Genomic DNA, 27,784 nt, shown 5'->3' on the forward strand with positions numbered 1-27,784 from the left:
ACCGCTTCTTACCACTTACCACCCTCTCAGTCATCACCTCTCATACGTCCATAGCCATAGGCTCCATATCCATCCCTAAAATCACATCCTTGCATCTATCTACTCACCCCTCTTTCCTACTCACCTCAACTCCAGTTAAGCCCAGCCCTCCACCTGCTCCATGCTGAACCCAAGCAGAGAAAATCACACCCTTGTGCTAACCAGTCTCCACTGAATGGTGACCACAAATCTTGGCAAACCATTCTCCCTCATCTCTCCATCTTCTCAAATCTCCCATACCTCGTATACCTTTCTCGCACTCTTCTCATTTAGCTGAAAAAGTACATAAGCAATGAGCATAAAACTTTCTCATCTTCTCCATGTGCTTCCACCCATCTCCCCGCACCTGTGCCCCTACGCCTGTCTCCCTCCTGTTACCAGGAACAACTCTTCCAGCTCCAACTTGTGCCTGGATCCCAACCTCTCACACCACCCTGAGAACTTCGTTCCTGCTATAATTCCCTCTTGCATCATCAGTTTCTCTCTCTCTAGTCGACCGTTCTGCCAGCGTACAAATATGCTCTAGACAGAAGGGCACCCATCTCTCAAGGAGACCCAGACCGAGCAACCCCTCCATCGAGAGACACATTCCTGCTCCTCTTTTTAGCACAACTCCTTGAAAGGGCCGGTGCTCTCCATCCCCCTTTCTGCACAGTCTCTCCTCAGCATACTCACCTGCCCTCCTCCCACCTCCCCGCTGCCTTTTTTCAGTCTCCTTTACTGGATCCTCTTCCTTACTCCAGTCTCTTATTTTTATCCAGTTAGACTCACTTCCCCTAAATATCATCTACACACTTGTCACTCCCAAAGCGATATCTGCAGCACAGACCTCTCTGCTGAGTTTCAGACTCATATATTCACTGCCACGGTGGTTGGGAACCTGAAGAATAGAAAGTAAGAAAGATCCGAGATGGCAAAGGATCATTGTGGGAAAATTCCCATCTCAAGAGGTGGTGCTGACCCTGCAGCCAGGAAGGGAGGCTGCAGCTGGGGGGCACTGCAGGGTCTTCCTGGGGTTGGGAGGTGGAACTCACAGTGAGCAGAAAAGCTGATGGCACCAGCTTTCGGAACGGCCAGGATGCATTTCAGACCATGAATAAGTAAAGAAAAGAGGGCATCACGGTTCCAGAATCACGAGAACAGAGAGGAGAGAGAAAGTGAGAAGTGGAAGAATTAGTAAATCTTGGGGGAAGGACTGCGTAAGGAAGAAAGGAGACAAAGAAAAAGGTGGGAGACAAAGAAGAAGGAAGCGAGAAGGAATGGGTAAGAGAATGAAAATAAGAACTCAGAAAAGAGATTTTGGTCCTTGCTTATTCAGGAGATACAACCAGAATTCTGGCTGAATTCTTAACAAGAGGCAGAAACTCAATTCTCTGAGTCTTCCCCAGAGGGGTATTAGTATTATTACTATTAATGGCTACCATTTATCAACGTGTTTACTGGGTGCTAGGCACTTTGAACACACTTCCTCATTTAATTCTTAAAACAGCCTGTGACTCGGGTGTCACTGTCCCCATGTGATGGAAGCTAGAGCTCAGAGCAGTGAAGTAATTTACTCAAGACCACCTAGTAAGGGGGTGGCAGAGGCAAGATGCAAACCTACATCTCATCCCAACCTCCCCACAGGTAAGCACCACACCACTGGGCCACAGGAAACAGGCAGCGGAGAGAGACCTTCTCCTGACACACAGAGGCTGAGGCGGGGGCCGGGGGGCAACGAGCAGCCCTGCGGAGAGCACTGACCACCCGGCAGCTTCCCAGGTCAGAGGGCTGCCCACCTGCGCCGAGGTGCTGCTTTCCTCTCCACAGCCCGCTGTCCCCTGTCCACACTGCCCGCCCCCGGAGGGGAACCCGAGGACTCGGCAGGGCGGCGTGACGATTCGGGCGAGCTGCTTGTCCCAGCCCTGGCAGCTCATCTAGGATGTGGGATTAAAAGCACTCCCAACTTATCCTAGGGCAAAACCAGGTCAAGCTCACCTCCAAACCCAGCCCTCACAGAGCTAAAGGTGAGGAACTGGACGGGCTTAAAAGGCAAAGAAGTTAAGTAGCTCCCTGAAACCAAAAGGGGAGGAACAGAGCCTGGATAAAGGGGTAGCTGGAGACGAGGGAGAGAGCTGGGAGTCCAAAGCCTCACACCCGCAGGGCCTCCACGGAGCTCTGAGGTCTGGGCCATGACTCTCCTGTGTCTCTGTTTCCTCCTCTATCGGACCAGGTCTGAGGCCTCTTCTCTGCACTTGACAGCCTAGGACAGGGCAGCATATGAGGCCAACGCAGCCTCATCTGAAACGGGCCCAGCGGGCAGGACAGTGGGGTCTGACTCTGGAAGTCAGAGCTGGGAGACAGCAGTGATTCTCGGCAGGTGTGCCCTCCGCAGGCGCCCCAGACCCACAGGGAAGATGCCCCGCCCAACCCTAACCCAGCCGGGTCTCCATCTGCCTCTTCAACCAGGAGAAGAAGTGGATGGAGCTGGGGGGCCAGGGGAGTCACACGCGTGGGTGGACAGAGAGAGAAGGCGGAGGGGGCAGCTACCTCCCAGACATGATCAGTGGTCATGCTGCAGGGGGTTGGGGGGAGAATATAAACATATAAAGCACCAGGTCCCCTCCACGACCCCCGGAACAGTGCCTAAACCTTCCACCACCAGCGCGACCCCAGGGGCTTGAAAGATGCAAACCAGTTTCTCTGACAGGATAGCGCAGTGTCCCATTCCTAACTTGATCCACCCGAGCCTCTGACTGTCAGCACCAGGATGAACCTTGGAACACCTGGTCCAAACCCTTCTTTAAAAAATACAAGGAAACTGAGCCCCCAAATGGTGAAGCGACATGCCCAGGGTCACAGGGCACGGTGGCAGCAGGGCTGGGACTCTCACCCAGGCCTCCACAGCGCGGACTGTCCCCTGGGAGCGTCCCCTGGGGGGTCTGGCATCCCGGCATCGCGCTCCCAGGGCTGCCTCCGCTCCTGTTCAGCCACGACAGCAAACGAGCCCCTGGGCCCTTGCCAGCTGACCCCTCCTGACCCTGCCTTCCGGAAGGGTGAATGCACATCAAAACCCTGCGGCTGAAATATTCCTGGGTACCGTCCGCTTGGCGCCCAGCTCCCTTTTCCACAGCCTACTGGGAGGGAGAAGTTTCCAGAAGGGATAGCTCTAAAGGCTTTCACAGAAGGGGGACTCTCCTTAGAAACATTCCTTTGTTTGGACAATGGGGATAAGGCAGGAAGATGGGGGGGATGGAAGAAAAAGGTTAATTTTTTATAACGTCACATTCTCACTAAAATGGCGCCCTGGAACTTTCAAGATCATCTGACCAATACCAGGTTGGACTCCTTAGTTACAAAGATGGAGACTGAGTTTCTTTTGAAGCAGGTCAACCAAATGATGCCCAGGGGCCTTAAAAAGAAGTAATGAAAGGGAAAGAAGTCCCAGGAAAGGAAAAGTGCCCTACCTGGGAGTGAGAGAGAGCTCTTTGCTCCCCTGCTGACAGGCTCACAGCTACCTAAAATGGTCCTACGGAGCTGCCCGGCACAGAGAGGCCTGGCCAGAGCAGCTGGCTCTTTGCAACTGCCCAGTCTGTCTTTTGCTGGGAAACCCAGGTTCATTAGCATATGGCTAAACCCACAATGCTGGCCAGCCAATGGGTAACAGGACTCCCAGCGAAGATGGATTTGCCTGGTAGCCAGCGGGATTCTTGTTACTATAGGAAAAAGCCAGGTTCCCAGAGGAGGCTGGAGGAGAGGAAACAAGAATGAACAGAAGCCCAGAGCCCATGGTTTAAGGAAGGAGGGGGAGGATGCGGGAGAAAGGGAAAGAAAGAAAAAAAAAAAGGAAAGAAAGAACGCAGCCTTTGAAGTCAAATAGACATATGCATTTACCAGGTTTCGGGCAAATTACTATTTAACCTTTCTCCACCTCAGTTCCCTCAGCTGTAATATAGACCCAACATCACAGGTCGTTAAAGGAGGTGAGGAGATTAGAGAACCTATGATGACGTGTAGTTGGCGCTCAGAGAGCCTGGTCCCCCTTCTCTCCTTAGCATCCAAAGCCAGCCCCACCTGGTCCTGGGAAAAACCCACGGGGAAACTCTCACCCAGTGAGCCCCAGACAAAGCACAGGGGCCTTCCAGGGGGGAGGATGGCGGTCCCAGTGACGATGGACTGACCCATTTGGCCAACCATCCTTAATTTCCCTCTTCACATTTTGGGAGCCCTGGAGCGCTCTTCTCCCAAATGAGGCACGCAGCAGAAATGAGCTGTGATTAGCGCAGGGGAGAGACCAGAAGGACAGGAGAGCAGGGAGAGCAGCTGCAGAGTTTCCTGGAATTAATGAAGAGGGAGCAGGGAGGGCAAGTTGCCGTCTCTGAAGCTCTGTCTCCCTGCGCCAATCACCAGGCAGAGACTTCGTTTAAAGGCAACCTTCTCAGCCTCTGCAGGGCAAAACCAACTCTGAGGGTCGCCTATGATAGACCTCATGCACCATTTGAGGCAGGCCTGAGGTGTTCTCTGTAGGACACACAGGGAAATTTCAAGCCAGTATGTAGATGCATGAAACACACAGAACACTGCGCTAGAGGCAGTTAAAACTCAGCCCCAGAACGCTGACTGTTCCAGATCTATGGCAATGTTACAGTCTAAAGGCAGATGAAGGAGAGAGCGATTTTGAAAGAGTTTGGTGAGATAGTGCTGTACGAGGCCCAGGTGCTGCATAAATGTTGGGCAGGTGGGTGGAAGGGGAAGGGGTGGATCCAATCATTTTTTCAGGGAAGATGGTTATTATTCTACTGTTTCAATTCATAGGGTTTCAATTCTGTGCTGTCAGATGACCTTTTCAGTCCAGGGCTCTGCCACTTTTAGCCATGCCTAAGCCAAGGCAATTGTCACTGAATATTACAGGCGAGTAACAAGCAATGCAAATGCACTCGTGTTAATATCAGAAAGAAGATCTGGAGTCTAGTCTGGGCCCTACCACTTCTGTGTAGCTTTGGCCAAGTCACTTAACCCTTCTGAGTTTTGGTCTCTCATCTGCTAAGTGGGACAGTAACCCCTGTCAAGGCTGCCAGGAAGATTCCATGGAGAGTGTGGTGGCTATGATTTAGCACGTCAGGAAGAGCCAACCATACTTGGCTACCATGGAGAAGATGGCCCATGAACTTTGAACTCACTGTCCATAGCCTGCACACACGGCTACACCTCTTCTAGCCTCAGGGGCCAGTGAGGAATCCATCAACAAGATGAAGTGGGGAGTATGAGATAGAAATGGAAATGAGGACAGGGGATTGCAATCTCACAGCTTCTTCATCCTCCAACATGTAAATCAGCTAAGGGTGTCCAGACAGTGGTACCAAAAGGAGCTTCTACACCCAAACAAAGGCCATGGCCAGAATCTAAGCCTGGTTTCCTTGATTTTCCTCAATGACATTCACTGACCTTTCAGTCTAAAGGGTGCTTTTCCAAATCAACCCTTTCTCCAACTTGACTAGGAGGGCAATCATAGATTTTGATCCCAAATTTCAACTGGTCTGTCAGACATAAAGCTCTCTGGGGCCAACCAGCCTCTTGGGATATCCCATACTCCTCCCCAAATGCACTGCAAACCAATCGGTAGTATAATAGAAGATTCTCTGTTTTCAGAGTATACTTCACGGAAGATGCCCACGGAATCGTTTGATACCAAGCAAGATAAACCTTTCATCAGCTGGACAAGTGTCACAGAGAAGACGGGATACAGTGGGGTTCTGTTAAAAGGCATTTAGAAGGAATTCTGATCACTTCTTTTCCCCACAAGGGCTAGGATCCTATAACCACAACAGGGTCAGAGGCAGCCTGGTGGGAAGCGTGTACGAAACCCAAACTTCTTGACGTGTGCATTGGGGTTGTCCTCGCGTAACCATCCTAAACATCACATTCTCCTGCTCAAGAACTCACGACGCTCCTACCATTCCTGTTTCCTTTGCTATGGATCAGGCCCCACCACAATGAGCATGCTACTTACATTCCTATGACTCCTCACTACAGCCCAGGATCTCCCCCAACTCCCTTCAGGCTCATCTCTGTGAAGGCTTCAAACCTACAGTGTCACTTGCACCTCTGAGCTTTTGTTCAGACATTCCCCACTGCTGCTGTCAGTGGCCTGCCTTCTCTTGACCCACTCAACTCTACTCATCTTTCCATGAAGACATACTTCAGCCTGCACTCCTAATCCTAACTCCCTTTGCTGAGCCCATCTGATACTTTGCTGAGCTCCCTTTGCTGGGCCCATTTTGCACCAACTTGGCACTTAATTAGATGGTCTTGTCTTAAATAACATACTAACTGCCTGTCTCTCCTCCTCATGAACAGAAAAGCTGTCTTACACAGTGGAGAGAGTCTTAGGGCCAGAAAACCCTTGATTAGAATTATCAAACTTTACCAGCTGGGACTACTATCTTTGTCAATTCCATCTCCCTGAGCTTCAATTTCCATTTCTGTGAAATAGGAATAATAATCTTAACCTGAAAGGACTAAATATGGCTTTCACAAGCTAACACCTATAAGAAGCCTATCAGTGACTAGCACATAGAAAGTACCCCCAAAAGTTTGTTTCAATTCCCCTTTGCTCCTCTTTTATGTCCTGCAAAACCTAGCACAGTATTGCAACATAGAAGGCCTTCAATAAATATTTGATTAATTGATCAGTATCATAAAGCAAACCAATAACTAGGGGGTCATTATGCAAGGTAACAGTATATGGTCAAAATGTATTGATCTATTTTTCAATTGTGGACGAAAGGTTGATGTCTACCAAGGGAAAACAATCTATTTTAACCAAAGAAGTTTTCAAGATTACAAACTGCCAATCTCTCTGAACCCATAACTCAGCCAAGTAACAGTTTCATCATGTGTTCATGCTAGCGATTCATCACGCCCCTCCTCCACCCCCTCTTACACAAGTTACCTCCATTCCCAACCTCTTTTACATATTTCTGGCCCACAGAAAGTTGACTTCACACCCTAAATACAGCACAATCCTTGCTAATTCTTTAAATCAAATACCAAGCAAAACCATTCTATAGGAGTTCTTTTCTAAGTTATTTAGAAAGCATCCTGGTCACTGCCTTTCCCAAACAGAATTTTTGTCTAATATACACAAATATAAAATTAACTTTGTCTTCTAATAAGACCTTTCTTCCCCCACCAAGTTGGGGAGAAGAGAGCAGACAACCATGAATATTAGTGAGGTCTTCAACCAAAATCCAGCTGAGAAGAATATCCAGGCCCTATGAGCAACTATGAAGTCCATGCACCAAGGATGACACTGGACATGGTGGGGTCCGATGACCTGAGAACTGGAGGGGAATTCAGATGGAGTTTCAACAGAACAATTTTCACTTCGTGGCCTTTTTGGCCTTAGTGGCTTTTTCTGCTGCTTCTCACTGTTCCTTTTTCACATGCTTGGTGTTTCTCTGGAGGAAAATGTCTCTTGCCACCTCGTTCACTCTCCAGCTGGTGTCTCACACTATCAAAACAAGAAGAGTCCCCATATGGGCTTGGGACATTGCTCCAGGGTGAATAGGAGCAAGCCTAGAAATGTAATTTTAGTTAATGATCGTAATAAGCATTCATGAGACTAATTTTCCCCATGCCTCCCACACCCTGGTGGTGAGTCAGGCACTCACTCTTTCAGGTTGCCCAGCTGCAATTCAAAGCATTGAAGAGCTAGACAGTTCCCCAAAAGGTCATCTAGCCCACGTCCCTAACTCCACGCAGGAGAAATCCTTGACCATCAGCGAGTTCCATTTGAGCCTCAATAGTCAAAAATCTTTGATATCGAAAGAAGTTTGTCAACTTGTTCTAAGCCCCAAGGTGCTCCTCCTGTCCTCTCTAGAGACCAAAGGCAACTGGTCAGTCTCTTTTTCTCAATGATACAAATAATGATGGTTACTAAGTGACCCCTAATTCTCTTCCCCAAGTTAAACAAGCCCAAATCCTTTAACCTTTTCTTAAGGGGCTTATTGTCCATCCCTTTAAACATGGTGTTAATCTTTTTTGTACCTTTTGGGTTTTCCACAGTTATTTTCAGCCAATTTGAACATGGTGGTGTCAAATATTAAATAGGGTGGTGAAGTACTTTCCAACCCTTGCACGTTATTCCCGATATAACATGGCCTGGTAACATGCTCACTTAAAAATAAACAACACAACACTCCCTCAGCTAGTGTTCCACTAGGACTTCCAGATCCATCTCAGCTATGATTATGCCTTGCCAGGCAATCACTAACAGCACAGTCAATGTAAATGTATCAGTCAGATTGGTGCTAAACCATTGATGACCACTGTTACCACCTCTCAACAAAGTATTTCCTATTCTGGTGTAAGGAAAGGTCAGGTAACCAAGGGATTGTGCTGCTTATACCACGTTTATGTAAAATACATAACAGGAGTTTCTAACTTTTGGTCTGAAGAATCTTTCTCCTTTTTTTAGTCTATGCCTAAAAGCGGACATCTGGGTGACCTCAGATGTGATCACAGGGTAGAGCCTGCAGCAAATGGAGCTGACATATAACATGCCCATCCCAACCCCTGCCCCTTTTAAGGAAACTTGGAAATAACCAGGGGAACCTAGCAATAAGCACCCCTAAAAGGTATCCTGAGATCTGAAAAGTTACGGATCCTTTCCAAACAACTGAGCATCCTCTAATAAGGGCTAAAGAGGGATCTTGGGTACATTTGGCATAGCTGCTGCCACCTGGCATGACTAGCTCAGAGGTCACCCTTCAGGATCATCTCCCATTCAATTTGTAAGAAAGTTTTTTTTTTTTAATTTATTTATTTTAATTAATTTTTTGGGGGGGGGGCTGTGTTGGGTCTTTGTTGCTGTGTGCAGACTTTCTCTAGTTGTGGCGAGCGGGGGCTACTCTTCATTGCGGTGTGCGGGTTTCTCATTGCGGTGGCTTCTCTTGTTGCGGAGCACAGGCTCTAGGCACATGGGCTTCAGTAGTTGTGGCACACGGGCTCAGTAGTTGCGGCTCATGGGCTCTAGAGCGCAGGCTCAGTAGTTGTGGCGCACGGGTTTAGCTGCTCCGCAGCATGTGGGATCTTCCCGGACCAGGGATCGAGCCCATGTCCCCTGCATTGGCAGGTGGATTCTTAACCACTGCGCCACCAGGGAAGTCCCTGTAAGAAGGTTTTAATTCAATAGGATGTCTGGTATCAGGAATCTTCGCCAGCATCCAGGGAGGAAAATTATTTCTTAACAGTTCTTTTGGGATGTGAGGTTGAGGAGGTGGGGGAAGTCTCCTAATTCTGAATATGACCACAAGAATCTGAGTTCTTAGAAAGAAAGGCATCACAGCAACATCCTCAAAGGCATCACAGCAATTGTTAAACACCCCGTGATTAACAATTTCAGAGAGCCACAGTCATTGAAGAATTGGTAGTCACCAGAAAGAGACCATTTCTCTAACTACAGCAATTCCATGCCTCCTGTGTCAGGTTCCACTAAATTTCCATTATCATTTATCTCATAAGATGACACGCATTTGCACAAATCCATCCATTTTAAAGTTGGCCTTTTTTCATACTTAAGTTGCCAGAGATGAACATTAGTTATCACGTCCCCAGAGTCACTATTCTGTATGGCCAGCACATAGACTGGCTAGATTATTGACAGACTCTTTAGATAAGCATTGCACTATTGTAGTTTGGACTCGGCACTCAAACTGGAAAATCTAGTAGACAGCTTTCTAAAATCTTGTGATGGAATATTTTGGCCCTGAAACACTTTTGCAAATAGGCCTCAATACAATTGACATTGCTGACCCTGAAATGCACTCCTAGCCTTTCACCTCATGATGTGAAATTCTTCTCTTTCCTTAGTCCTGAGACCTAGAAAATGCCCTAAATATTACCACCATCCAAATTAACAGTATAATAGTCACTTTCTAAATCAGGGATCAGCAAACTGTGGCCCCTGGGCCAATCTGGCCAGCTGCCTATTTTTGTAAATAAAGTTTTATAAGAACACAGCCATGTCCATTCATTTACATACTGTCTTGGGCTGTTTTCATGCTACAACTCTAGAGCCGAGTAGTTGCAACAGACTTCTGGCCTACAAAGCCTGAAATATTTACTATCTGGGTCATTATAGGAGAAGTTTGCAAACCCCTCATTATAAACCACAAGGAAAACAAATTCATTATTCAGAATAACCTTCTCTCTACCCTGACTAAAGAAAATACACACACAAAAAAACCCTGAGCCAAGTGAGTAGTTTTTGCATACTACTTTGCATAAAATCTGGGCTGGCTCTCTTACAAAGTGTCCTCTGAAATAAGATGCATATAAGATGTAAATCACAAGACAAATCTAAATAAAAATTCTAGAGTAATAATAATAATATATAAAAATATGTTATATATATTATGGTATATATAAATATATATTATAAATAATATAAATATATATATCCCTCCAGAATTTTTATTTAAATTTATAAGTATTTCACATCTTATATGTATCTTATTTCAGAAGACACTTTGTGAGATATCATATATGTTTTTCTTTAAATCAAAACCAGTTGTGAATTTGCTGCTTTGGGGATACAATAAAACTTGAATTGCGTTCTAGTCTCATGGAATAATTTGAAGTTCTTAGAAAATAGGGTAAAAGAAATGTGATATGAGAGATAACTCATCATCAATAATAAAGTGAAATAAAAAACATATCTCTAAACTATACAGCTGTGCCCAGAGTTTTAAAGGGGAGCTCTTTCAGAGGGAAAAGGACTGGATGGGGGGAATGTTTTTTTACTGGAACCCCATCCTGAATCCCTAGCATGTGGTGGATAATGATCTAGCTCCATCCAGAGAGCAACCCAGGGACCCATTCCCAGCACATAACAGTTCTAAGGCAGGATACACTAGACACATCCATAGGCTAAGTCAAGGTTCTGCTGTCATGAAAGAGTTTGGTCAAGGCATCCTAACCTCGACTTCAACTTTAACCAGACTTGCAGCCCTTGGGGAGCTGCCCCACAGCCTTCAAAGGGTGTCTGCTACATGCTCACCTTTGGTTTCATCCACACAAAGTTGATCTTCAGTGTTTTTAATTTACAACCAACATTTTAAAATAGGGAGATCTCACCAAAATTTTTGAATTTTTGGCCCCTCTTAAAAACCCAGAAGACCTGGGAACCCGGGGCCCATGTTCTTTCAGGCAGCATCCCTTGAGCTGGTGGCAGCTGCCCCATTCAGAGCACAGGTGCTCTCTGGCTCTACACGCCCCCTAACACTCTCTGTTGCTCCCCTGTGCCCTGAAGCTCAGCGTAACGGCTACTTCCTGTCTCCCTGGCACTGTTCATTTTCTCATCCCTGGGCTGCTTTACTCACTAAAGATACCTGCTCTGTAGGCATCTGAATGTCAAACCCAGAGCTAACCCTTTATACAAACTAACATATTTCCAAATGGATGAGGAAAAATGACTTCTTTTCCTCTTTCTCATTCTCTGGCTCACATGTATACTTTCCCCCTCCCACTTGGTCAGTGATCACCTACAGAAAGAAAGCACACATAGGCTTTGCCAACAACTCACCATCAGATATTTGGAAAAGGCAGTCCCTGCCCTCAGGACCTTCCATTAGAGACATTAGATTCTCCTGGGTCTCCTCTATCCTTATTTACGCTGATACTATAGCTCCATGCTAGACATCTCGTCCCTACAAGCAGCCCAAAGACAGTCTCTACAAAGAAAGACTTAGTCATGCGGTAAAACACACTTTCGGTAGAAATTGTTTGCCCATCAAAGTACCCTTTTCCAAGGTATAAAGTAGAAGGAAGATTTCAGGTGCAATCACTTCCCTCCTAAGAAGATACTGAATCCTCTAGGTAACCTCTGAATTGGATAATGTCTCAAATGAGTCGCTGTAGGAAGTGGGTGTGTAATAAATGTGCAAAACTTCCTTTCTACTCCAAGTACCTATAAGCAGATGAATGGGTAAAGAAAAGGTAATATATACATGCAATGGAATATTATTCAACCTTAAAAAGGAATGAAATTCTGACATGTTACCACATGAATGAACCTTGAAGATACTATGCTAAGAGAAACAAGTCTGTCACAAAAGGACAAACATTGCATGATTCTACTTATATGAAGTACCTAGAATAGTCAAATTCACAGAGTCAGAAAGTAGAATGGTGATTGCCATGGGCTGGGGTGAGGGAGAAATGGAGAGTTAGTGTTTAATGGGTATAGCGTTTCCATTGAAGAAGATGAAAAAGTTCTGGAGTTGGATGGTGGTGATGGCTGCACAACAATGTGAATGTAATTAATGCCGCTGACCATACACTTAAAAACAGTTAAAATGGTAAATTGTATGTCATGTATATTTTGCCACAGTAGAAAAAAGAAAAAAGCCTAAGGAGGGGATACTGGGGGGAAAAAATCCTTTTCACTGCTAGAGAAATGTATAAAGTCCAAAATGAATGTCACAAGGTGACGTTCATTTTAAAGATAGAACATGCTAGCAGGAGCAACATGATGTCATGTTCCATCTCCACCTGGCCTCAGCGTGAGCTGGAAATCCTCAGAGGGCAAGACCCGGCCTGAGAGGCTGGTCCGGTTCTCTCTGACCTAGAGGACCCAACAGAGAAGATGGGAGAAACCTATCTCAGGCGGGGGAGGGGGGGGGTGGTAGGTTTACAGCTGCACCAACTGGCAGCTGGGGAGGCTACGTCACTACCTTTCAGGCAGGGGAAACAGTAACCTCTCAGCTTTTTCCAAGCACACGCTAAATCTTGCATTCTTGTGCAAAACTATCTTAGCACAGGTGCGACGGCAACATTGTACGGGTATATTAAGTCAGTATCCATAACTAGGCTCTCCATAAATCCATTTAGGCCATGGAGAGGGTGACAGTGGCCGTGGTGATGGTGGGTAGGTGACAGCAACTCTGGACTCAAAGCTCAGACGCTGGTACCAACCCTGGACATTGTTCATTTTCCAAGCCACCTCCTGTCAGCTAAGCCAGTGGCAACCTCTGTTCTAGACTGCGCTTCTAAATAAAACAATAGGGTTCAACAAATCCCGGGCATGCAAATGGGCAGAATCCTTTCAGGAGTCCCTTCTACAGGACGATATGCAAGTTGAACTCATGCAGGATGAGGTTGGAAAAGCAAAATTTACAGAGATGCTATAGGAGCATTGGAAACAGACTTTTATTTAACAGAAACTTACACAAACTTGATACAAACCCTACATTATGCAAAGCTTTATCATGATTCTACACATGTTATAACTTGTGGGAGTTGGTTGGAGAGCGGATTATTATTATAATTATTAGCATTTTGAAAAAGGACATTTTCTATCAGAAAATGTCAAAGAAAGGACTACAAAATGATACAGAGACCCTCTTGGTGATCTCCCCCAGGGACTGGCCTTGAAAGGGCTGGCAAGAAGTCTGTGCCCATCCAATCTGCCCTTGCAAAGGTGAAAGAGAGATTCTCGGGCTCAGAACCATTTCACTAACACTGTCACTCAAGACTTTTGCGGAGAGGAATATCCAGCGTTAGACTGTACATTGATCATTATGACTCTGCGTACCAGTGAGGGAAACTCAAGAGCATGAACGTGTAAGACAGGGAGTAGAACCCAGTGGCCCGGCCGGTCACCCCAGCTCCTTCACTAGGCCTCAGACACAATGTCGAATGCATTTCAGAGTCCACCTTCACTTCCACCAACATGGCCATAGAAGGACAGGTCAGACCACTCGCCTTTCTCCTTTTTACCCCCACCAGCAACTGAATCTGAGGCTTCCATCTTTCAGGCTGGTCTTCCTTGCCTTGGGGACACCCAGCATCTCAGGCCCCCAAAGCCAGCTCAACAGAAGTCTCCCTTTGCAAGTCTCCTCTAGGAGCTGTTAGGGAACAGAATTAATATCATCCCAGCTGATGTTTATTTTTTGTTTTTTTTCCCCTCTCTCTCTCTGCCTTCACTGCATTATTTTAAACAAAGCTGTCTTTGTTCAAATCTATTGAACTCGTAGAGATACATTTAATCGCTAGATGGAATTCCTTTCAGAACTAGGCCTTGTCAGACATGATAACCAGGAGGCAGGCTGCTTCTTGACATCAGATAAATGGGGCTTGCCTTGGGTGAGGGGAGAGTTTGTTTGTTTGTCTGTTTGTTTTGGGGGGAGCAGAGAGACTGCTGATAGCCCTTGTGGCTAATTTATTTCAGTCAAGTCTTAACACATAATCAAACACTTTCAATAGACTTTTGAAGAAGAAGGAAAAAAAAAACTGATCACTCCTCACTTACCACATCCAACTTGCAGAAATAAAAATACCTAAAGAACATACATGAATGGCTTTTAAAAAAGCCTGAGAGAGCAGAGTTGATCTTTATTCTCTTATTAAAAATGTGGGCTATTTTTCCTTAGAGTTAATATGCAGTCTTTATTTTACATTAAGTCCTCTTTTGATTTTCATGTCTTCACAAAATTGCTTTTAACTTTTGAAGTTGAAGGTACTTTAAACAAAAATACTGTGCCACAACAGCACCTTTTCTTTTAAATATTGAAATAAATAAAATAGTTAACTTTTTTCTTTTGTCAGTCTGTATGTGTTCAGTTATTTCTATTGTAGAGCAATTCCAGTCTGACCTGGATACTTTCTCACAGACACTTACAGAAAATGTAATGGAGGATTTTAAAAAGAAAAAAAAAAAAGTCTTCTTATTGCACAAAGTGAGGCCATTCCAGAGACTTCTCTGAGCTGAGCTGAGTTGTGCTGGAGGCTTTTCCACAATCCAGGCTCCTGTGTTGGCGGAAACACATGCGCAGGAGGGGGCCAGGCAAGGGAAGAGGAAGAGGAGGAGGAGGAGGAAGAGGAGGAGGAGGAGGTGCAAATCCTCATGGCTTCTTTCCACCTTCTTCAGAAATGGCTTGCTTGAAGGATGCCGGAGTCCCCGGGTCATAGTGTTGACTGCAGAGGGAAAGGCAATGAAAGATAAAACAAAAAAACAACAGCACAGGACAACTGCCTAAAAAAGAAAGATTTAAATTAAGGAAGTGGTGGAAATGAAATGAATTGAAAAAAAAAAAAAAAGAAAGAACGGAAACAACTAACTAATTGCCACATGAACGAGGCCAGCGCTATGTACAACGGGAACCAGACTAGTGTCTCTTGTGCCTTCAACACTAGCAGCTCGAAATCAATCAGGAATAGGGCAGGTCAGTTGCTCCTGGGCAACAGAATGACACAAGAAACAGGATGCAGCTGGATTTCCAATGCCTAGGTGGCGTAGTAGGCAAAACTGGGTGTTGGCAAAATCTTTTTTTTTCTCTTCTACTTGGAAATGAAACAAACAATCTTTTCCCTGTAAAAATACTCCAGAAAGACCATTACGATATAATCTGTCGCCTGTCACCTAAGTGGAAATGAGTAGTTTCTATGGTACAGGACCAGTTGCAGTCATAGAAAACCCCAACGGATGCCCCATTTGGTCTAAGGCCAAAAGGACACTGCTTTGATGCATACACTCTCACCCCCAATCCTGCCCCAAGTGTTTCCAGGGTGTCAGAATTACTCAGAGAATCAAGCCAAGATATCTGTTCCAGTCCTCAACTAGCCCCGTGATCCCAAGTGTCAGCCTTGGAACGTGCTAGCAGTTCAAACCCGGTGGGTCCTTTAGCCTGGATGGTTACCAACCAGGCATGGATTTTGCTTCTAGCCGAAACGAAATCTGCCAAGTTATCTTGGTCTTTGGAATGGATTAGTCGGCACAAAGGAGTAAGCAAGAAAACCAAGTACTATCACATTTCACCCTAGAAGCAGTTCTTGAGGGCAGAGGTAGGTGCCCCCAAGAGTGTCCAGCTCACGCTGAGTGGCGAGGGAAGGAGGAAAGCGGGGGCCGGGGTGGGGTGGGGTCCAACTGGAAAGCGGCCAAGCCAGCAGGGAACAAAGTTCAAAATCAAATGAGCCAATCAGCCTCTTCCAAGTTGAAACTCCCCTTCCCATCCCCTATCTCTCCTAGTACCCAAGGCATGACTCACTGGTCAGGTGTATAGGACTGGATTAGATGGACTTCCAAAGCTACCCATCCACCTATGCTTTCAAAGGGAGGCTGAGAAAGGCCTCATTTCCACCCACCACCAAGCCCTCCCTCCACACCTGTTCCTGTTTCTTTCCTCTCCATCCTATCCCATCCCTCTGTCTCCCTCTCAGATATGCTTCTCTGCTGCCCCTTCCCAGGCTCCCCTCCTCTTCCCTCATGCTCATCTCTTCACTGTTCCACCTCCTCCAGCCCCTTCACTCCAGTGACAGAACCAGCTGGCCTTTCTCCAGACCTCCCAGAGAGCACCTGCCAAGTTGGGCTTTCAGTCAGACTTTCACCACCTGCCAGGAGTCTTCCTGTCCCTCCCCCAATGCCCCAGACCCCCTGGCCCCTCTGCTGCTCATTTGGTGAGTCTGTCTCATAACTATACCCCATGCCCTTTCCATTTCCTCAAATTTCTACCTTTGACCCCCCAACACACACACACACACACACACACACACACACACACACACACACACACACACAGAGTCTTCTTCTGCCCTATTTAAGCCATCTAGAAAATACCTGGTTGGTTCCCAACTTTCTGCTCCTAAATCCATTTTCTCTTTCTGGGCCAACTGCAGGCCACTGGGAATGTCCTGCTATGTCTTGGTCTCCTCCTCTCAGTCCCCTTCAGGAGGCTTACTTTCCATCCCTCCACACATCTTCAACTTCCCCCTCACCCCATCCTCACATCCTCATTCACTTCCCCCCACCCCACATCACTGCCTCCTGGCTCTCATCTACCTCCTCACTTGACCAATGGATGCTGTGTCCAGCTACGACTTCAGCCTTTCTGCCAACAAAATTTCTTGAGCATCCACTATGCATAGAATGAGACACTAAATCCTTCCACTACTTAGCTCAGAAACATTGCTCAGTTCTGTTTGTTTCAACAAATAATTATGGCACAATGGTGTCGGGTACTGTCCAAGGGACACGAATGACATCATCTTTGCCCTCGAGGAACACATCATCTGTTTGATGAGAAAGACTACAAAAAAAGCCTAATATGTTGTAATAAGCACTAATCCTAGTGACATGAACAAAATGCTACAGAACAATACTTAAGCACTTTTTAAAAAATAATGTGATTTTTGCCATTTTACATTTTACATGTTTCAGGTTGTGATTCCCAGCTTTGCTTTTTGTTGAGCCCTATCTCCATTCTCTCTGACAATAGACACTTTTGCCTACAGATTAAATAGTCAAGCTAGAGCTCTTTGTTGATCTGGATGGCTTCCCCTAAGAAAATCTCCCTGACTACTGTGATTCCCAGCAAAAATAATCACATACCACCCCATGACACTCTTACACATTTTTAACTACTTATGAATATCTAGTCTGCCCAACTAGATTGCAAATAAGTCCACTGGCCCCACGTTTAATTTCATCCTATCCTTCACTGGGCTGAGCTGCTATTACTCAGTCCCTAGCCACAAAATGAGTGAAAATATTATCCTCCAAGGTCTACAGACATACTAGCCTGAACCTCAGCTTAAGGCCAAATTTCTAAGTCACTCGTAATGCAGTAAATCAATCATGAACCCCCTGATACTATGCACTAAGAAGGATACAACCCCATTTCTGTGGTATTCTTACCGAAAATGCATAACCTGCTTTCAATCATTAGGAAACAGCACACAATCCTAAAGTGAAGGACTTCCTATGAAATGATAGCCAGTGTTCTTCAAAGGTGTCAAGGTTATGAAAGTCAGAGAAAGACTGTGGAACTAACTACCCCAGATTAAAGAACTTTAAGAAAACATGACAACTAAATGTAACATGTGATCCTGGATTGGACCCTGGACTAGAAAAAGGACATGAGTGAGACAATTGGCAAAATTTGAATAGAGTCTGTAGATTGTAGTATTGCATCAATGTGAATTTCTTGGTTGTGATCATTGTACTGTGGTTATTTGAAGAATCTGGGTAAAGAGTATGTGGGAACTCTTTGTATTATTTGTGCAAGTTTTTTGTAAGTATGAAATTATTTCAAAACTTAAAAAAAAATTTAAGTCTTAGTCATTGGTTAAGGACCAGTGTTGAAATACTTTGGAAACCTAACTGCCAATGCTTTTTAGCCAGAAAAAGTCAGTAAAGTTTAGTTCTGACAGGGATCTTCTATCACTCTCAGCTGTTTTGTAAATCAATCAAGCTGAATGTTTTTTCCTAAACCGTTATTTTGAGTAAATGGTCAGAAATTCCTTTTATTAAGTGCAACAGTATCATATAATTCAATGTTTCAGTGTTAGAAGTACTTGGGTATGTGAACAAAACACAGCCTGAAGTGTTCACTCCCTGCCACCTCACCCCTCCCACCCTCACCCCCACCCTGATGTCACCATCAGCACATTGACCATTTAGAAAGCTCAACCTCAGTTCTTTGGGAAAGTTCATGAAGACTTAGACCTAACCTCTCAACAGGATTCTAAGATGATAATAGCTTGGGGTTTTTTTGGTTTGGTTTGGTTTGGTTTTACAGCATCAGATGCCTCTTCTCAATCCAGTAAGGTTTTGAATGAAAGACCTCAAAGTCCTTGACTAATTTTACTCAAGAAATCCTCAAAGTGAGATCTGTGGAGACATCACTACAGACTGAGGAAAGAGTATTAGAAGACCCAGATAACACCTACTGACCCTGGAACCTCAGACCAGTCATTTAACCTGATCAAACCTCAGTTTCCTCATAAGCAAAATGGAAATAAATAACATCTACTTTACCTCATGGGGTTGCTTTAAGAATCATGGTGAGGTAATGTAGGTTATATATTATGATAGGGTAAGGAACGTCCATATCCTAGGGATAGAGAAACCGTGGCAGAGATACACGGAAACAAACTCACATAGGAATTGAGTCCAGAACCCAGAACTTTTCTACTCTAGGCTTCTACTCACTGGATCAAAGATGACTCACTCAGAAAATACACAACACAAGTAACTTCACTTCCAATGGCTGAACAAAATCCCCCACAGAAAAATTCCTAATACATGAAGTCTGCTCAAACTTTAAGTACAAGTTCAAGATCATATTCATCATATGTAACAGGAGGCATATTGGGATAATATTAATTAATTTTATTCCACCATGAAGTGAGAACCTCCAAACAGTCTTTAGTTCTCTCCCCAAGTAATGATCTTGTGTTCCCTCAAGTGCTATATAAAGGCAGTGGGGCAATACCCATTAGGTGCAAAGAGAGAGGCAAAGTAAGCAGGAAGACTTAAAGGGACACTATTGATGTGAACATCATATTTTTATTAAATCCTTCTCTCTAAAATACCAGCAGCAAATTGCATTAGTGACTTTAAAGTACCTTTAAAAAATTAAATGCGTATTTCTCACTCCCAGTGTTAATGGTGATTAGAGGGTCTAATCTCTACATAGTCTCAGTAACAGATGTAAAGGATTAGATTGTCCTAGGTAGGAAAAAACAACAGGTAGACAACAACGATAATCACCTTTACATCAGCAGTTCCCCCCAGGGGATTTGAATGTTGCAACAAATTTAGAAAGTTCTATTATCTTTGATTCTCCTATCTTTGGGCTAGGTCTCAGAAAATTCGGTGACATTTCTGAAGGATTTGGGGTGGTGCTTTACTGAGATGACGATAAAGGAAACTAGTCAGACCATTTTCATCCTGATGATTCTAATTTGTTTTATATTAATATTTGAGTACCGATACTTTTTTAACAAAAGCAACAACAAAACGATAGATGTGCTGATTGCTCACACAACTCTTGCAATTTCTGAGGTCGCAAAAAAGTAGATCTTTGTCCCTAATAGGTATCAGGAGGGAATGTCTGGAAATGATGATTTAGAAGATGAGCTCTCTATAAAATTCTGCATAGAATTTTAATTGGAATTATCTTTTGGGGATCTAATTGCTTACTCTTCAGTTTTGAAATTGCTTTTAATAAAGTCACCTTTTAAAGTTCTCAGGTGGACCTGAGAAAAGGGAAGGGAGATATATATGTATATATATTTTTTCCATGTATATGCAAGGGGCAGCACAGAACAATAACAAAAGTAAATAGTATAAGTCCTGGGGTCAGGTTGCCAAGGACCAAAATCTGGCTCCTTATTAGCTGCAGGGCTTCAGGTACATTCAATTACTAAGCCTCAATTTCCTCATCTGTAAACTGTGGATAATACAAGCACCTACCTCACGGGTAGTCAAGAGGATTAAATGAACTATTCCAGGGGAAACAGAACAAGACCTGGCATATAAATGTTTGGCCATTGTTATATAAAGAACGGAGGATGAAGATATAACAGTGACCATCAAGGCATATGGAAATCCAGGAAAGCCAGCTTCCTCCTCCTATGCCTCCTTTTAGAGTTTTCTTCCTTCCCCTTAAGACATTTTCCTCCAAAGCAATGTCCATTTTACCCTCTCAAATGTAACTCAGTCTCTCCAGGTTGACCTTTCTCAATGAAAAGTGAAAGATTTGAACTTGATTATCTTCAAAGTCCCTTCCAGTTCTTTTCCTGTTTTTTTAAAGGATGTAAATTTTGAGTCTGTTGAAAGATACTATTAGCAAGGTGAGACAAGGTACTCAGGCAATGCTAAGATGCATGACTATGCTCACCTTGGCTACACCAACTGAGAAAGATGAGGACATCTGCCACCTCCAGCAAGAGACACTGAAGATCAAGCTATACTAGTCAAACTAAAACAGATAAGCAATAGCCATCCTCAGATAAATCTTTCCATGGGAGTTTGTTTAGACAGTTCATTATTAGTTCTCCCTCAGAACCCCAAGCTAGACTCTGAAATTAGGTGACTTTTTATAGTTTGTTTTGGTTATGTGGGTTTTTAAAAATTTCAAGTTCAAAGTCAAGCTGTCATTGAGAATTTCAGGACTACAAACAACTGTTGGGTTGGCCAAAAAGTTCGTTCAGGTTTTCCCATACGCTCTTACGGAAAAACACGAATGAACTTTTTGGCAAACCCAATCCAAGATTACAAATGACAGTATAGATTGGTTGGACATATTTTTATTAATGTAGAAGCTCACATTTTACCAGTGAGAGCAAGTCGTAATGCTGTGAATCCAATGTCTGAGTCAAAGTAACAGAACAGATGAAGTAAAGAGGTGGAGGACGACAGCAAGAGCATGTTGTATCCACTAAGCAGAAACCAACTGGAACCAACTACGCTGGCTTTTTCACACACGTGAGCATGTAGGAATGTTACAATGTTGGAGGTTTATGCCATATTTCCTAGGAACAGGGCCACATACAGATTAGGTAGAACATCCTCAAAGTGGGTGAGGTGGTTACTTTCATCCTCTCAAACTGAGCACAAATGCCCAGGAGAGCACTTACACATTCCAAGCAGGAGAAAAGTGGAAGCTCTGTCTGTCTCAGGCTACCAGGGAAGCACAAGGAGTCCATCTGTGGGTTTCTTTGCTTGGTCCTTTCTTCTGTTGGGTTGGTTTGTTATTTTAATGAGGGGTCTAATTCGTGAGGTTCTGCAAAGGCTGGATTGTCAAAGCAGATCTTCCCAGACACTTACAGCCTGTTGCCTGGGCGGCCTCCTGGATCTCCCAACCCAAGCCAAAGGGCAGTGCCTACATCTCTGGACCTACGCTCTCATGAAGGCCGGAGACCCTGACCACATTCAGTGGGAGTTTAGAATCTTCAAATCAACGAGGTTGAATGTTGTGCCTAATCAGAGAACTTCTTTGATTTGGATGCATCCCCCTGGCTGTTGAATTGGTAACTGGAGCAAGGAACTCCACCCTAGACATGCAGTCCCCTCGATTTCTACCCAAGGACAGCAGCCAACTCCAACCTCAGTTCCCTGGACTTTTTGCTTCCAGGTATGGCCAAGAAAGGCAGATTTAGCCAAGCACTCCCCAGCCGTTTTCTCTTGCAGTTGAAGCCAGAAGTCCACCATTCTCCACACAGAGCCTCCCAGAGCCCAAGCAAGCCTCAGATCCCACACCTAGGCCCAGGCCCACATAGATATGCATGCACACACAGACAGCAGATGGCTGGGTAGAAGATGTTCCGGTGGCCACTCCCACACGAATAAGGGGGTCCGAACCCAGAAAAACAAAAGACAAGTTAGGAGCGGAGGAAAGGAAAAAAAGAAAGAAGGAATAAACTTAAAACAACTATGATGGTTTTCCCTTATTGTAAGACAGGTCAGCCGGGACATACCTTTTGACTAGGACCGCACAGCTGTTCATCCTTGGGACCGGCTGGCCAACAAGGTGGATGGTCTTCGTCACCCCAGGGGCCTTGAGCAAGTGTTGCTTTGGTTTATTTCAGGAGGTGCTACTGGAAACATAAAACAAAGTGCCTGGAGGGCACTATAAAAAATAGAAGAAATATGGGAGACTTGATCATCCAATGGGTGTTTATACGTTTTTAAACAGGGGTGAGGGGAGAGGGAAATCTACTGTGAAGTAACGTCCTTTCTTCCATGAGCGCGGCCTCGGGTGGTGTGGTCACTGTTGAGTCCACGACTTTCTGCTTATACTCCATTCCTGTGTTTGGAAATTTCTCTTCACCAGGAGGAAAGTGAGGAAAAAACCAGCAACAACAAAACAGCAGCTCGGCTGATGGAGAAGGAGGATCCCACAGGCTCTGCAGGTCAGGGCCCAGTAGCAGGATGAGGGCCACACATGGGCTGCCCAGCTTCTCAGGAACTGCTGGCATGTTCTCGCAAGCAGGGAGGAAGATGGAAAGGTCAGGGGAGGAGAAATGGGGAGGGGGTCTGCCGTGGGGAGCCACCAGCTCCGTGGGGTACAAAGTGCCATCCTCTCCCGTCAAGGAAATCCTCCCCCATACAGGCTTTCTTCTAAACAGGATATTACTTCAATTTCTTTGATTTCCCTTCTCTCTCTCTCTGTCTCAAAAAAAAAAAAAAAAAAAAAGGCCTGCTTCTAATAATAGCTAGAAGATATAAAAAATCATTTTTTAACGTTATTGGTTCTTTGTTTCCAAACCCAATGTTCCTCCTCTCTTCGTTTTGCCAATAAATAGGAAAACTGAGGAAATCAACTCTGCTCATGTCAAAAAGATCCCCTCCCCCGCAAAAAAGAGATAATCCGCCTAACTTCCCATTTCTATGGAAAATAAATAGTACATCACGATGCCATCTCTCTGAAGGACTGTTATTCTTTTGTTCTGTTTCGTTTCAGTAGTCTGTGCTTCTGCTGTATGTACCCTAAATAAAGGGAAGAGGGGGAGGGACACGTGGAAAGTGAGAGGAAAAAGCAAGGATGAAGGGAAAACCTAAATTGTCTTTCATTAAAAAAATATATATATCAGAACCAGAGCAATGACCAAAGTCACAGGGTGATGGCTAATTGCCCAGAAAGTCCATTCCGTGCGTTTAGCAACTGCCCTTTTTATCTGCTGTGGGCGAACCCCGGCCACTGCGGCGTCCTCGGCAGGAGCGAGGCTCTTCCAAATCGTCCTCATCAAAGCCGTGGAAAGTTGAGGTGTCACTTTCTGACGTGGAACCGAATAAGTCCTCCGTGGTGCGTGCTGCGGCCGCTGCCTCCTTCTCCTTCCTGCCTTCTCCTCCCAAATGAGCTGACATGTATGATGAATATATCAGCACATGGGTTAAGCAACAGACAGCATTATTAATATTCTTATTACATTATTACAGTGTTATTCTTAATAGCAAAATCATAAACCATTTCACACCAAAAGGGATTAACTGGGTGCGTCACCTGGTGACAGGGGTTTGGGGTAACGGGACAAAGCCAACATTTCCAGGGAAAAGGCTTCTCCCCTCCCTGAAAAGGCATCATCTCTACCATAATATATTTGTCCACAGCTCTGACAGCGCAAGATTCAACCACGATCTTTCTTTCTTCTCTTCCGAAGGCACACATTCGCATGCACGCTCGCTCAACCCACCCCAGACAATGCGTTTCCTTGGTGGTTTTTAAGCCTGGTTGGTATTTCTTTGGTGTTTTCAGTTGGCGTTTCTTTGCACAATGTTTGTCCTTCGCTTTGACAGTCAGCTTTACAAAGGTATTGCTGTCAGATAACCCGGCCAAGGTGGTTAAGCCTCCATCCGTTTTATTTTTATTTTTACCCGTTTCTAATCCCATTCTTTCCATACCCTTTCAATTCTGCCCTTACACCATGTAGTTCATTTGCACTGAAAGCAAAAAGAAGTTGGAAAGTCTGATAAGTGGTAGGTAATAAAAGAGTCTCCCATTTTCTTTAACCACTGGAGGACATTTCTGTGATCTGCACCCACACATGTGCGCATACACATACACGCGTGTGTGCACACAGGCACGCACACACACACACCAGGCCCTAAACACACCCAGGTCTGAGTTACTCCAGAAAGTCCAGGGTTGTCAAATCTAACTCAGAGCACTGAGAAAGTGGGAAATAGGGGTGGAAAAGCCGAATAAAAGACTGTATCCTGAAGTCTATAAAACTCCGGTAGAAACTTTTTCACGTTCCAAATGGGCCCCAGGACTGCCCCCGATGAGGTCATAAGGCACCACTTAGGGTGCCAATTTCCGGAATCTCACTTTTTATCCCAGGAAAAGTAGGTAGTGGGGTAGATAGGAAGGAAAAGACAGCTCTTCCAAGCTCCACACTCTTCCTTGGAAGGACTGAAGGGAGGCCCTAGAGAAGTATTGGCCCACCTGCCTTAATGAGCATATCCCATGGGCTAATGCCACCTGCTTATTCCCAAGGTGTTGACTATTTCAGGAACATCAGAGTCAGACCTTGACTAAATTATCCACCAAAATTAATCCCTGGCGAATGCAATGAGAACACCTAGGCTGGTATAAAATGGCCCCCTGAGTCACATAGCAGACAGATCCTGGGAAGAATAAGCTGAGTAAAGGCTGTGAAGAGAGAAGCTTTGGATAGAAAAAACCAACTGCCCATTTCTGGTCCCCCATGGATCAGATTCAAGTACCCGTCTTTTGTAGGAAAGGGAGAGGAGAAATTTCAGAAGTTTTCACTGAGAATTCTGAAGCTGCCCTCTCTAACTCATCCCAAACCCATAGCAGTCCATAAAATTCTGCCTAGAATATCATGCCACCAAGTAACTTTGTTTCTGGTGGTAGAGATTTTGTCTGATCGCTTGCTTTTTAAAAATGCTGAAGTGAATTTCATTTGTTTCATTTCCTTTTTGAGTATCTAAATCCCTCCACTATCACATGGGCCCTCTCTTCTAAGCTGGCACCAGTAGGATAAAAAGTTCAACGTTAGGTATCACATTTGACAAGTAAAGGAATTGACAGAATTGCACAGACGGGCCACCCTGTCAGGGTCCTTAAGGGTTAAATGCGGAGGGTTGTATGCAGTAAAAACCACAGTGCTTTTCCAATTAATGATTTGCTGTTCAAGTCAGTCTTAAAGCTTAAACAACCCAAAACCAAATACAAAAGGACTAAAGCTAAGGTCTGCGGACGGAGCGAGGGAAGAACTGAGCTGCTGTAGTAAAGCCGGGTGTGGTCATCTCAGGCCTTCTCTCATGACTAGGAGTAGAACAGATGCTGGGTAGAAAGGTGGGAAGGAGCCATGACTCCTGGCTGGTGGAAGCAACCACCCAACCAAACTGTATTTCACCTACTAGTCAGCAGTTGATGAGACTAAAGATGAGTCTGAAACCTTCTCTCCTCCCTGCCTTGCACTTTGGCCTCGTTATAACATAAAACAATATGAAGAGCCAACCACAATCCAGCGCAAAATAATGGAATTGAAAAGCAAAACAACAGCTTGCACAAAACTTGAAGACCTGTGTTCATTCTAAGAATGGAAGAACAAGACCAATTTTAGTCTCTGAATAGATTGAAGATGAAAATTCAAAACAACCCAAGTCAACTGCAGAGGAGTCCTAAGAACACCTGCCCTTTGCCTCTTTGATCGACCGGGCTCTCTTTTGCTTTCCGCATGAGAAAATGGGATGAGTGGCCAATGGGGTGGCATCTATGCAGCTACCCAGGAGCGTAGGGGTCTGTGCCCCCCACAGCTCCAGATGTAGCTGCTCTCCCAGTATTCACGTCTCCACGTTTTTCCGGTTTGCCCCGGGCACTTCCGCAGAACCAACGCATCTCTTTGTTACGGGCACATCACCCGATACAAGGAAGCACGTTGCCTGTGTCTCCGGGTGTTTCCACACTGTCTCACTGTCGTCCACAACAACACACACAAAGAAATATCCACCTCACGGAAAGGCCGGACAGACAAAAGCCCACACCTTCTTCTTTCCCTTTTCCCCAGATCCCAGGGCATAACTTCTAGTTCTTAAGCCTCAAGGAGAAACAAATCAAAATAACCTGAAAACCCGTCTCCACTCGAAGTATCATCACCGTCACTTCTGCACCCACGCTTCAGCCCCTGACCCCCACAAGATGGCAGAGAAGTGCGAGTGGAAGAGTTCCTGGTCTACGGGCACATGATGCGAGAAGGGGTCACACTCACCAGAGCGTCCACAGTCTGCACAGGACACCAGCTCTTCCGGCCTCCCACTCTTCTTGTTCATGTTAGAACCCCCCAAGCAGAAGTCACAGTAGTTATTGGGAATGACTGTCCCATCCGGTCCTTTCTGGGCTGTGGAAACATTTATTAAAAAATCCAATGTTAGGCTCTGGTGAGTCTCCACTGGCCCTTCTTCTCCCACGGTATGGCAGAATCTGCTCCAGAAAGAATATGAAGTTTAGAATCTGAGGTTTTGTTACAACCAAGTTGTTAACTTGGGCAAAGTTTTCTTTATGATTCTCCTCAGTTCAACCGTACCAATGTCTTGCAAGCCATCCAGAGCTGAGTTTGAGTGCAATATTTGTCAGCTCTGTGTTTTTATAGAAACGACTCTGCTCTTCTGATTGTATCCCTGGATCAGTGAAGCATCCAGAAGACCTTACTAATCAAGTGAACTTCTCTCATCCCTGAACAACGAGCCCTTGGGACCCAAACATCAGATGGTAACCATCAACGGTGGTGTGAGTAGAGGGAGAGAGAAAGGTCACTACCTAGGCCTTGCCCTTGGGAAAGATGCTCTTGTTTAGGAGATATTCCTTCTATCTCTGAAAAGGAAAACAAAGAAGCATTGATGGGGGATCATTTGCAGGAAGGACCCTGAAGAGGCTCTGGGGGACCCTGATGCACATGTGGGCAGGTACACAGGTGTCCACTCTTGTTCGGCCCCATCTCCCTGAAGTCCAGACTTGTTGGTCATGGAAAGCACCCAGGACTAGTTAATCAGCAGACCCCAAGTGCCTAGAATCAGAATTGAACACTTAGCTCAGCCTCATACCAGAGATGGGTTGAACGGTGAGTTAGTGAGCATATCTGAGGCTTAAGACTTTCATAAGCCACCCTTACGGAAAGGCCCTACACAAAGACAAAGGAATATCTTGGGACACGATTTTAGAAACAAAGCCTTGTGAAAACAGCACATGTCCTCAAGCCCTGAAATCTCAGTGTCTAGGGGCTGGTTAAAAAGTCTTGGACAGGTTCTTTGCATGAGAAGAAATGCCTCCATTTTACTTGTTTTTTGATCCCTACTGTGGACATTTCTTTGTCATGTTAACGCTCCCTGTTTGTGACTAAGAAGAAAAGTCTCTCTGTTTATGGGATCAGCCTAAACCACCGGGGTATCTTCCTCCCCCTTATCCCCAATGTCTGCCCCTATCTTTCATTATTCACTGCCTAACATTAATCAGGG

The 27,784-nt window shown here is 45.0% G+C and overlaps 1 protein-coding gene across 7 annotated transcripts in view; it reads right to left on the reverse strand.

The window, feature by feature from the left end:
* The window catches only part of DPF3 (double PHD fingers 3), a 253,600-nt gene that overhangs the window by 30,997 nt on the left and 194,819 nt on the right, over nt 1–27,784 (reverse strand). For 3 of the 7 annotated variants that reach the window (XM_059914560.1, XM_059914562.1, XM_059914559.1), the window contains exons 8-9: nt 26,542–26,670; nt 13,250–14,997 (exon numbers count right to left, since the gene is read on the reverse strand). In XM_059914560.1, the coding sequence (XP_059770543.1) occupies nt 14,507–14,997; nt 26,542–26,670 (620 nt within the window). In that variant the 3' untranslated portion in view covers nt 13,250–14,506. Of the gene's footprint in view, nt 1–13,249; nt 14,998–22,281; nt 23,665–26,541; nt 26,671–27,784 lie in introns of those variants that run through there. The other 4 variants (XR_009500961.1, XR_009500960.1, XR_009500959.1 and 1 more) reach the window with 4 other exon arrangements.

Source organism: Balaenoptera ricei, chromosome 2 (assembly GCF_028023285.1).
Source record: "Balaenoptera ricei isolate mBalRic1 chromosome 2, mBalRic1.hap2, whole genome shotgun sequence".
Taxonomy (NCBI): domain Eukaryota; kingdom Metazoa; phylum Chordata; class Mammalia; order Artiodactyla; family Balaenopteridae; genus Balaenoptera; species Balaenoptera ricei.